We start from the raw sequence: 13,145 nt of genomic DNA, 5'->3' as shown, positions 1-13,145 counted from the left end.
ACGATCACTTATATGCTGCTACGTGTAAAAAAAAAAAAGAAGGAAGAAGAGTCGGCCTACTAGCCGTGATTGGTCCACGGATTCCTGGAATTCGCGAGCGTCTATGTTCGCGAGCCTGAGCATCCACATCCTAGTCATGATGAGGGACAGACCAAGTTAACTTCACATCAGCAAGAGGTCCTGTAAGTGCCAGTAGTAGCAGGACATGTGACATTATAATACAATATACACAATATAAAAATAAATAAAACTCGCGTGAAAATTAACATAATGCGCAACTGTTAGAGAGAGACGTGATATGTGTGTGTGTGTGCACGTGTGGGTGAGAGAGAGGCGCGGGCACGATTGAACAGTGGAAACGTAAAAATAATACATACTCCGTCATTTTGTTTATATGGGACATCATCATTCAAACTGCAAAGTCTTTGCTTATATTTGTGTGCAGTCGCAATAAAACAAAACATTGTGCTTTTGTTAAACTGTAACAACTGTCATCTAACCAAAATCACACAGACCAAAGCAAAAAATATTTATCCAACCCTGTTTGTGGGTGGACATTCATCGTATTGCATTGGTTTTCATTTCTTTCATTGACTTTATTGTATATGAGAGGTTGTAGTGAGGTCACATTTTCTGCTAGAATGAAGACTAAGGTATTGAATTAAACGGGAAAATATCAGGCATGCATTACTACCACTCTTTAAATGTGCTAATATACAAGAAAGGGTGCTAAATAATTGACAAAATATTAGTTTAACCAAAAAATCCTTGCACTTTCTGTCTGTGCCCCATCGCTCAAACTGATTTCGCCAAGTGGTTCATGTCCTCAGGGCAACATATTGTGTTGACCCAAGGACAACATTTTTCTAAATAGAACCAAAACCCACCCCAAACCCCAACCCTAACCAAACCCTAAAATCAGAGGGACATAAGTGAAAAACAATGGTCTAGAAACAGCTAATCCTGGTTGTAAGCTTAAACTTAAAACAAATTATAAAACGGTTAGTTCCAATCCTTGATTCTGATTGGTCAATAGGTGTGCTTTATTCACGATAAAACACTGCTATGACCGCTTCACCCAACAGTTCTATTTAATATCACTGCGCCCTTAGCAACACCCTTAGCAACACATAATCATATAATGAGACAAAGTCTGAGAACAGTTTGTTGTTTTTATTTGAGCTTTCATGTTGTTGTTCCCAGTCAGGGACTATTTTTTTCTAGCAGAAGGAATGCTTTTATTGATTTAACTTCATGAAAGTTGCACTAATATTTTTTTTTACTTTAATATTGTGTGGTAACCGTTTTATAAAAGCAATAAGGTACTCGAGGCAAGTGCTGTACCGTGAATAAGTAACTCCGCTTTGCGTCGTGCCTAACAACGCCCTTCAGCCGTTACTTATTCACGATACAGCACAGCCTCTCGTACCTTATTGCTTACCTATAAACTTATTTCTGAAATCTGATTGTTTGATTGAAATAATCACTTGGCAAAATCAGGAGAGCCGTCTTGCATCAGAGTGCAGTTTTTCCTTGTCTTTCATATTTGTGTTTAGTATTGTGGAATTGGCAAAGACCTGGTGGTTGTTTGTGAAAGCTTTACAGACAAAATTAATAAGGCCTAGCCATTTTCATTATTTCACAGCCTTATTATACATCAAAGTGTAATATGACATTGACAAAATATTAAATAACCTTGTCTGATAGTCTGGCAGTATTGTGTCATATTATCAGGGCATCCTTGTGTCTGTTGCGCACGGCTAGGGGCGAATGGCCGGATGATGGGCCTATTTGGGAAAAAGTCCAGGGCTGTTTTTTAGCCCCAGTCCGTCCCTGGTGTGGGCCCTTAGAATCATCCAAAATCCCCCCCCCCAGGAGTGCCCCTGCACATGAGTGCCCTTTTGAAGTCTGTGATCTTTCTTATGTTTAACTTTGTTTTTAATTGCAGCTCAATGCATTTACACTGCGTCTACGAGTACATTATGGGCCCTATTTTAACGATCTAAGCGCATTGTCTAAAGCACACAGTACAACGTCTAAATGGGCGTGTCCGAATCCACTTTTGCTAATTTAACGACAGGAAAAATGGTTTGTGCGCCGAGCGCATGGTCGAAAAGGGTTGGTCCTATTGTAATGGGAGTATTTTGGGTGTAACGTGCAGTAAACCAATGAGAGACTCAGCTCTCATCCCCTTTAAAAGCAAGTTGCGCTGGCGCTATGTCTAATTCCTATTTAGATGACGAACTTTGTAAACTGAAAAACTAAGCGGAGGAAGAAGATCCCCAGTTTAAGATTAATGTTAAATAATTGTGTTGTTTATCACTTGTATTGAAATTGTTATTTTTTAAATTAAAACCTTTAAAACCCGTTTTCTTTTAGTCATGGAGGTAAAAAGCAGGCTTTTAATTGCTTTAAATGTATGGCTATCCAATATCATCAAAACATAATTTACAAGTATGTAAGATAAGGTTTGTACTCTAAAAATACTTTATTTGTAACAAACAGGAGATAAAGAATTTACAAACGGCTCTCCTCACGTTTCAGCACTTTGGCGTTTTTTTTAGCTAAGAGTTTTTTTAAGCATTACTTAAAAATGTTTCTCATCTCACCATATCCGCAGGTACAGAGTCATCCATCATATACAATAAATCCGTGAGGTAGCATTAAAAAAAAACATTTAAAAACAGATGCATTTGTTCAAAGCAAAGCATTTATTTACTTACCAGGCTGCCGGTGAAGCATCTCTTTGCGCCTTCTAACGTCTCATAATTAGTTCTCATTTATGTCCAAGAGACTCAATAATAATCTTTTACATTCAATCCTTTAATCTTTCATATTTAAAAGCATTTTTGTGATGCTGCGCATTCATGTAATTTGTGATAAGCAAGCGTTGTCCTCCCGTTTATAGGCGCATTTTACTAATGCGCTCTTTAAATAACATAAAACACATTGCGCCATTGACTTTAGACCAGGGCTGGGTTTCCCGATAACGATTGAACTTCTACGAGCTACTTAACGAACATTCGTTGTTCATTTACGTGCGTTTCCCAAAGATCCACGTGAAATGATCGCTCGCAGCGTGGTTTTAAGTGCTACTTACGAGTCGCTATCCATTTGTCAAGTGCTGAAATGTCACCAATAGAATGACTCGAATTTGTAGCAGAAGCTTGTTTAGGCTAATGATCTTCAGCCGATGTGCACTAATATTTTTAATGATATATTTTCATTATTGTTCAGTGACTTTTTAAATGTTTTAATAATTTATTAAATATTATTTTCCGTATTTAGTTAGGACTCGTCCCACTGCAAAATGCCTTCTGCGTTTCTATTATAGTTTAGATTATTATTATTGTTCGTTTTTTATTATCTATGTTTATTTATTATTATGGATTATTGCATTGTACGGTAAATATTTATTTGGTTTCTTTAATTAGATACCATTTCCCTTTAAAAAATTTTAGATGAATTATAGCAGCAATCGGTATGAACCATTTATCAATTTGCTATACCAACTTTTACCAAAATACAAAAAACTTTTACCAACTTGTACAAAATACGTTTTCCTTCTTTATTAATTTTTGTTTAGTCATTTAAATTTGATTTCTCATTTGAATTTTAAATATATTATATTATATATTTAATATAAAATAAACAAAGAAGAACCCAATAAATAAATAAACATTTAAAACATTACATTATCGTCATTGCAGGAGTGCAATTTGCTGGTTTTCCTGTAGGTGACCTTGTAACTCTGTTGTCTTACGATGCATTTATGAATGAACGATTACTCCAGAGCACTCGTAGATCTATGATGATTTTCAAGTGCAACTTAAGTTACGAAGCTTTTGGGAAACAGCCCGTAATTCTAAGATGATTCGTACGATCGTTTTTACGATCTACTTAGCCTTACCATGCTTTTGGGAAACCCGGCCCAGGTTTTTGTTGGTCAATGGCGTAGTCTATTTTAGTTGCCTCAATATAGCAACGCGCCAACAATGCGCCTGAACACACCTCGTTTTCAGATCATAACGCCCATGGGCGCAAAAGGGGGTGCAAATGCATTTGCTATTTAAACAACGTGGCGCTAAACGTGAAAATTAGGGTGGAAACTAGCGAAAGACACTTGCGTTGCGCATTGCGTTGCATTGCGCCGGGTGTAAGACAGAGCCCTATGTATTTTTACAGTATTACATTTTAGAAGGCAGAAATGGTGCTACACATGCATAAATATTATGCAAGTTGATATTATGATTATAGAATATTTTTTTGCAGGCACATTTTACAGAATCCTAACCAAGTAAGTGCTAACAAATCCTTGAAATGATAAATGTTTTATATTTTGGTGTGCACAATTATTAGATTCTTCTTTCACAGGAATAGTTAAAAAGACATTTAATTATGAAGAAGTTTATTTTAATCTTTAAATGTGCATGAGTTTCCCATTATAATCTGTGTGGTGTCTTATGTGGTGTCTTATGTGAGTCAGGAGTTTAAAAGCCATCTGTGTGGTGCCTTATGTGTTAGAGTTTTAAAAGCCATCTGTGTGGATTTAAGAAAAGATGTGTGCATTCATGTCTGGCACAAAGGGAATAGCCAAGGGTCAAATAGGTCATGGGAACAAGACACTGGTCTGAGGAATGTCATGTGGGTCTTGCCTGAACAGAAACATATTGTTTTAACTATGAGGGGAGGGGACAAGGACCCGTATATTTGCCAGGCCCTGGCTTGGAGGGGAAGACTGGTTTGGAGATTCCTCCCAGGCCGGCCTGACTGGTTCTGGGAGGTTTAATCAGGCAGGCTCGGCTTTTATTTTGTCCGGAAAATAAAAGTCTATCTCTTGAAATCAGAACCTAAGACTGAAGATTGTTTCATTTGAGGAAAAGGAAAACCACAACAATATCCACTAAAAATAAAAATAAAAAATGTTAAATGACATTGAATGCATAAAATTGCAATATGAACTACTTTTCTTTGCATTATTTGAGGTTTGAAAAAATACAGAGCATCTTTTTTTAATTGTTTCTTCAATTTTCAGAGACAATATATATAAACACTATTTTTGTTTTTAAAATGTAATGCATTTTCAAAATTAAAAAGATCATTTAGGATTATTTAATGTGAAATGCAAGACTAATTTGCTCCAAGCACACAATTTTTGAACACAAAATAGGCTATGCCTTTTAAGTTTCTAATAAACAATATTGTTCATAAGCATGTTTATTTAATTTACATGATGGTATACTGGAAACTTCTGAACACGTCAAGTGTGTCTATTTAGAAAAATCCAGTGTTTTCAGATGTCTGTGCAACGTAGGTGTGTCGATGTTTACGGGATTGCACATGGTGGTACACCTTAAGTGGCACAGTGTCAGATTTATCCTGGAAACTTTTTTCATGTGGTGGCATCTGCTGGTGCCGCCCCACTGGGCGAGTATAAAACGAGTGGCAGGGGCAATATACCAAATCAGTTATTTCGCTGAGAAAGCAGAGCATCTAGTGTCCGGCCAACATCAGCAATGGTACAGCAGAGCCGTAGCGGCGTGATGTGACGTCTCCGTTCCCTTCCTTCAGGGAACGTGGGTTACATAAGTAACCGAGATGTTCCCTTTCAGTCTGTCACTACAATTTCATGTAGCTGGGCCTGGGCCTTAGTGTTTCGCTAGAGGCGGCAGGTCCGAACTGAAGGCACAAATTGTTGAGCGAAAATGCATGGAGGTCCCCTACCCTGTTCACTGATCCTGGTCGCATTGGCCTCCGAGTTTTCATAAAGAGAAACTTGATTGAAACTTGACTCACCGACTGCAAAGGCTCCAAGGGAGTGTCCTTGAGAGCTTTCAGCACCATGAACAGGTCTCATGGAGGGATAGAGGGAGGGTGAGAAGGATTAAATTTCCTCACTCCTCTTAAAAATCTAATGACCAGGTTGTGTTGTCCCACTGAACTGCCATTTATTGGAGCATGGTAAGTGGAGATAGCAACAATGTGTATCGTACCGTGAGACCCTTGCCAATACCCAGCCCTAAGCATAACCCACCTTGGTGGTTGATATACAGAACAGTTGCAGTGTTGTTGGTGCGGACTAATACATCCTTTATTATCCAAGATATACAGCCCACAACTCGAGGCAGTTGATGCCAGTGCAGCTGGGGTGACGTCCAAACCCCTGAGACCACCCTGTGGTGGAGGCCAGTGTTGGAAAAGTTTACTTTCTACATGAACTAGTTCAAAGTTCAGTTCACAAGTTTTAAAATGAACTAGTTCAGTTCATATTTCAAAATTTTGAACTAGTTCCAAAAATGAACTAATTTATAGTTCTTTTTCCCCATATTATTTAAAAAAAAATGATTGCCATTGTAGCCTATATAGAACCACACACACAATTATTTTATCAGTTTTAACACTGAAGCTAAATGCCTCAAATTTCATCTTCATATCCAACTTTAAATCCTTTTCCAACCAGGGTTTACATTAGCATTGACTGTCTTTTAATTTTTGTATTTGCTTGCACATACCTTGAAAGCCTAGCCGGGTGCTTCAAGGGGGTCGCACAGAAGCACTGCACTGCAGCGTCACGTGTAGGACAACTCACAGGTATTGCACACCGCAAATGCACGTTAAATAGCGTGAGCTTAGTCAGAGTCTATTTCAAGATCCAAAATATGTGTTAGCAGCCTATGTTAATTGTTAACGATTTGGGACAAATATGATGCTATCTAATGTTAAACTATGTGAGAGGGATTTCAGCAGCGTCCAGAGTCAGTGCGTCACCTCCATGCTGGTCTTTGTTTTGATGACACATGCAGCGATGAAACCATAGGATGAAACACTGGTGGCTGATGTTGCCAGATTGGGTGTTTTTTCCACTACACATTTAGGCCTGTTTACGGTGTGTTTTAGTCTGGTTTTCGCCTGGAAGACACTATAGAAATCTGGCACCCTATTGAACGACGTGAAACTGAGAGAGCGTGCCGTTAACAAACACCAAAATGAACGAGTTCACAGTAACGTTCATCAGCCAGTAATACAGTCCGCTCAGTTCACGTTCGCCCAAAATACACAACACTGGTGGAGGCATCTGTGCATACTACAGCATGCCTGGGACCTGTTTCAGGGGTACAGCAGCCTGGAGAAACGATGGGTCTGACCATGGAGTGAAAGTGCATGAAAATGCTGGTGTGATGGCTACACCGTGCAGGCTGTTGTGTCACGCCCTCCTCGGGACTCGGTCATTAAACCAGCACTAAAGCGGTCTCATATAAAGCAGCCCGAGCGGTGTCACAGCTGCCACTGCTGCCATATGTCCCAGGAGCTTCTGAAATAGTTTCAGTGGGGCGATGTGTTGCCTTTCAACGTATTCAAGCAAGTCAGTACTGACTGTACATGCACTTCTGTTAGACATGTCGTTAGTTCGAACAAGTCCCGTTCCATGCTAGAAAAGAGATCTTCTGCACGAGGCAGAGCTTGCTCTTCTCCCAGTTGACCTGAAGACCCAAACGAGCGAGGTGCCTAAGCACTAAGTCTTTGTGTTTACAAAACGTCTGTCGAGATTGAGCTATTATAAGCCGTCGTCGAGATAAGCTAGAATGCGTTTGGTGACGCTCCACTTATACGTTTCTTGTGGTAATGTTATAAGTATTTGCTGTATTTGCTTAACTTTAACACAACCAACATCATATTAACAGTAAATTTGTAAAAAAACTAAAAACTTGGAACTCTTGGCTATAAACTCAGTGTCACTGCTTTATTACTGTAGGCTTTCTTTCACATTTCTTCAGGACATACAATGAGGAAAATAAGTATTTGAACACCCTGCTATTTTGCATGTTCTCCCACTCAGAAATCATGGAGGGGTCTGAAATTGTCATCGTAGGTGCATGTCCATTGTGAGAGACATACTCTAAAAAAAAAAAAAGAAATCACAACGTATGATTTTTAGCAACTTATTTGTATGATACAGCTGCAAATAAGTATTTGAACACATGAGAAAGTCAATGTTAATATTTGGTACAGTAGCCTTTGTTTGCAATTACAGAGGTCAAACATTTCCCATAGTTTTCACCAGGTTTGCACACACTGCAGTAAGGATTTTGGCCCACTCCTCCACACAGATCTTCTCTAGATCAGTCAGGTTTCTGGCCTGTCGCTTAGAAACACGAAGTTTGAGCTCCCTCCAAAGATTCTCTATTGGGTTTAGGTCAGGAGACTGGTCACCAAACAGAATTGCAAAAATAATGTTTTCAAACTGGTTTTCCAAGCACTTCCCTTTTGCTTTTTTGATTGACTTAACAGATAGTCCTACCCCAAACTGCCAGTATTTGTTGAGCCTGTGTTGCTGTGTCAGGCTGGTAAGGATGTTTTCCATGTTCACACTTTTCAGGGAAATCCACATATGAATGATTAAGCTGTCTAGCCTATTATGCTGAGATAAAAGAAAGTGTTTTACATTTAAAAATACTTCAATTTTAATATTTTAGTTATTCAAAAGGTATCAAATCCAATTTGTCCAATGCAATGTGGTTTGTGCATAGGTAGGCTAACATAAAAAAGTAGATGAATAATAAATCTAATCAACACATATTTCATATAAAATTTTTAGGGGAAATAAAATTATGTTAGAGTGGTCATATAATGTGACAATTGATTTTGTTTCATTTTTTGCTATTCTCATTGTGAATATACTTTACAGACTTTGGCTTAGACAGAAGAGATATCATAAAATGGAGAAGAACATGCTAAATGAAATGTAAAATAAACAGGTAGGAAACAAAAAGGACATGATTAACTCTGGCCCAATAAATACATTTACATTGGTTTTTAGGCCTAGATAAGCAAGTGAACTTACAAAATGGTAAAAAAATGGGTGTTGTGTACTTCTTAGTTTTTGCAGTCATAATTACAAGGTTTATAACTCTGTGGTATGTGTGGTGTCTTTGTATCTGCGTCGGTGCATCCTATAAAGCTTTGAAGTGGGTGGGTCTTGAGCAATGTCCACTTTTTCTAGTAGTGTTTTAACAGCTAGATAACCGAGGCGCCACTGTACACTAGGAGCGCGAGCAGCGCACGTGGATTGCAAACTTTGCTCAGCTTTTATTATTTCAGATAATTAAAAGTTGATAAATGCTTTGTTTGTTGCGCAGTTGTTGACAATTTATTTCCGTACTTATGATGATCAGGGAAATGTACTGTATTATTATTAAGAAACATGTGAGAAAGTTTGGGCTTGCGTTCAGTTAATTGGTAGATTAAGAATGTGCGCGCTGTTTCAGTAGCTATCCAAGAGTCACTACACTTCATTATGGCGGTGGACAAAGGTCCAATTCTGACTTCTGCTATAATTTTCTACCTGTCCATTGGGGCAGCAATATTTCAAGTTCTGGAGGAACCGAACTGGGAGATCGCAGTGAAGCATTATAAATCGGAGAAGGACAAAATATTGAAACAATACCCATGTCTTACAAAAGCTGACCTGGACCACATCTTCGAGGTAGGATTACCAGCGTTCAGTTAACCTTACTTTAAAAATGAAACGTATGCCATGTTAGATATTTGTTAGATTATTCCATAGAGAACATAATTGCTGTCTTGTTAATTATTGCACAGGCTCACAACAGTCTACGACAGTGTCCTCATATTACTTTTTTATTTTAATGTTAGAAATGTTATACTACTTGGTTCAGCTCACATCAATGTTTGTGTGGGAAGCATTTAAGTTTAGGAAGACAATCCTTTTAGTAAATTCAATGATTAACCACCAGAGCAGAACGGCCATACAATACATTGTAAAATATTTGTGATAAATTATTGTTAGTTATTATGGTCGTTGTTTTTATTTTTGGAGATAAACCTTCGTATAAAAAGTAGTGCATGTCTAATAAAGCAAGTGTTTCAAGATCACACACATCTTTTAATCACCTGAAACTAGAAAAAGACACGTAGAAACAATTGTTTTCTGCTCCCCATCCACCAATTTAAATTCAAGTATGAGCCCTATGTTTTTTCTCACCCTATTAAAAATGACTGCAAACTGTGGTCACATTCCCAGCTAACATAAGGCCAGCGGTGGCAAAGTCGGCCTACTGTGTTATTAACGGTAATTTCTACATGTAGCGTTTGAAGATTTGTTGTTCCTACTTCACCCATAAGCATTGTCATTCATGTTGTGTATTATCTCTTGCGCTGGTGATATCCAAGAATTTGTCTGTCTTTGTGAATTAATGATGATTGTTGCTGTGTACTTTCTGTTCGCAACCTGGTTGGCGCTGCAGGGGGACAGCTGCCAACTCCTCTGGGCGTCTCTCTCTCTCTCTCTCTCTCTCTCTTGCACACTCTCTCTCTCTCGCTTGCGTTCTTTGGTGTGCGTGTATGTGGTGTTGCCACTAAACTGGGTTCCTTTGTGTGAATGAAAAGGTAGATGCATCCCCCTTCTTCACACATTTTACAATCACTGAGAAGTATCAGTTATTGAAGCTACTGCAGTTTATTACTTTAGTTAAGGGACATCATAAAAACAAAGAAATGTTTTTATATGCACTAATCTCATTCTAAGCCACCTAACTTGAAAGTAATCCTCAGTGTTACTTGAAGTAATGTGTCCAGACAGCACACATACATCTGGCCGATGTTGCCCCAACTTTCAAAGTTCCGTTGGCAAGATGTTGCTCAGGGAGCGTTTGCTAATTGGGCATCTCATCGCAAATGTTCTCGGGCCGATGTTTGGACGATAAACTCAGCTGATCTGCGCAGGCTTTATCGGACCTTTATTTATTAATTTAAACCTTTATTCATTCACACTTATCCAGAATAATGTGCTTCTGTGCAATAATAACTAAAAACAAGTACACCACTCTCAATAACCGTTGCAAATGTATTCATTTTTCAAATGTAAGACACACAATTTGGATATATCAGTAACAGAATATTTAGATGAGTCACACAAAATAAAATTACATATTCTGTAACTATGTATTATACACTGCTATACTACTACCCCACTGCGCAAAGTGACGTCAGAATGACGTCTTTTTCATGGAATTTTTGGACGTCCGAATTCGGTACATAAAAGGGGTTGTTTTGTAACGCCAGGTGACGTCTTTTTTGCGACGTCTTCTGCACGTCTAAATGTTTACATCCGTAGGACCTCCGTGTAAGGAAAAAAGACAAGAAAATAGCGAAAAGAAATGATTGTCTCTGCACTTCATCCATCCATTGCAACACCGAACGCTTCAGTCATTTCCTGCCGGCCACGGGTTTCGAACCACCAATCTCTGATTACAAGCCAATCTCGCTAACCACTCAGCCACAAGGCCATATGTTAATTTTGTATATAAGGCACACTTATTGCATTCATAACAGGAACGCAACATTATGAGAACAGGTGAGAATATTTTCATGTTAAATTGTTAGTATGATCATATATTGTAATATAACGAACTACGCATTTAATTACAGATTTTTAATTGTACATTTAGATGAATTTGTATATAAATAAAGAAAGCAGAAAACACAGTACTGTATAAAATAATATAGACTATTCGTAAGTATTAATCATGTTGGTACAATAATGCTGATATTTGTAAATAAAAAAAAATTTATAGGCCTAATCATGTAATACAGACATAGGCCTGTCATAGACGTCCAAATGACCTCCAAAGAATTACCCAGTTCAAACGTCAAATGTTGCCCGTAAATATGACGTCCAAATGACGTTCAAAAAATTACCCAGTTTAAACATCAAATGTTGCCCGTAAATATGACGTCCAAATGACGTCCAAAAAATTACCCAGTTTAAACGTCAAATGTTGCCCGTAAATATGACGTCCAAGTAGGGTCATGGTTGGACGTCCAAATAGTGGACCTAGTTTGGACGTCGAATAGATGTCCAGAATTGGTCATGGACCGACGGACCCAATATAGACACGATCTGCACGTCTATTCGACATCCTGTGTTTAGTGGGACTGTTTAAACGTTTTGAAACACTTGACTAAAATATTTCTTATACTCTTAAAAATATTTTACTCTTAAGGTATATGATTCAATTAAATTTGTGGACAAAAATATAGTGACAAAATATAAATGTATTTCAATAGAAAACATTTTCTCAATTACTTGGACAAAATGATCAAATAAACAAGTAATTCAAGCCCATAATAGATGGAAATTTCTTTAACATTGTTTTTTTAACACTGTTCTTTAACAGAGTGAGATCTCAAAAAAAAATTATATTTTAAATTCTAGGCAAAGAGTGGCTGCATTTAAAATTCTAAAATAAAAGTTTGGATTTTAGAAGTTTTAGTCGCAAGCTAATGATAATTCGAATATGTTGTACAAATGAGACATGGCCTGTGGAAACCCAGCAAAGTATTTCTTTGTGATTTACTGTTTTCTACATAAAATCATCCCTACACAATGCAGAGAACATTCTGTGAAAATATAATCTTGACATCTTTTTTAATATTGGGCGAGTAAGGTCATGCCAAAGACTGAACTCAATGAATCAGTCAATTAAAAAAAAAACTACCTTTCTTTCCTGTCCCAAACCATGTCAACAACACCGCCTTTTAAACATCTGGACACCACTTCTTAAAGGTTCATCTTTGTTGCTTTAGAATGATCTAAATGGAAACATCCAAAATTTTAATTAATTATACAATCACATTTTTATATTTAAATTTATGTGCCTATGGCAAACATGAACAATCATGTATATTAGATAGACAATCAAAAAGGTTCACAAAGCACACGTCACTTTATGTAAGCACATAAAAACATCTTGTCTTCTGTGTTGTTGTATTTCTGAATGTGTCTGGCTGTGGATTATAAACAGTATTAATTCTTCTTCGCATCCTTAGTTATACTTAAAAGGAGTGCTATAGAAGGAATTAATGCAAATGCAAAAATTATACATTTTATTGTTAGAGATATCTAAAGGTAACAGTCACCCACTTGCTTACCACCAAACTTTGTTGAACAAGTGCTTGCATCAGTGTTCATGTAATCAAGTAAAGTATAACCTCATTCACACAGCACTTTGGTCCCAGAAAATATCTGTAAAATTGGCAGACAGGCATTTCTGTGAACGCAAACATGTCCCGTAGATGTTCTGGGATTGTTCCAGGAAAGAGGACCTAGTAACATTGCTGTAAGA

General features: G+C 37.6%; 1 protein-coding gene across 3 annotated transcripts in view; it reads left to right on the top strand.

The window, feature by feature from the left end:
* The first annotated feature begins 9,034 nt into the window (after positions 1–9,034).
* Positions 9,035–13,145, top strand: part of kcnk5a (potassium channel, subfamily K, member 5a) — a 208,898-nt gene continuing 204,787 nt past the window's right edge. For all 3 annotated transcript variants that reach the window (XM_073869475.1, XM_073869474.1, XM_073869473.1), the window contains exon 1: positions 9,035–9,484. In XM_073869475.1, coding sequence (XP_073725576.1) covers positions 9,296–9,484 — 189 coding nt within the window. In that variant the 5' untranslated portion in view covers positions 9,035–9,295. The remainder of the gene's footprint in view (positions 9,485–13,145) is intronic.

This window comes from Misgurnus anguillicaudatus, chromosome 7 (assembly GCF_027580225.2).
Source record: "Misgurnus anguillicaudatus chromosome 7, ASM2758022v2, whole genome shotgun sequence".
Classification (NCBI taxonomy): Eukaryota; Metazoa; Chordata; class Actinopteri; order Cypriniformes; family Cobitidae; genus Misgurnus; species Misgurnus anguillicaudatus.
This window is presented reverse-complemented; position numbering and strand designations above follow the sequence as displayed.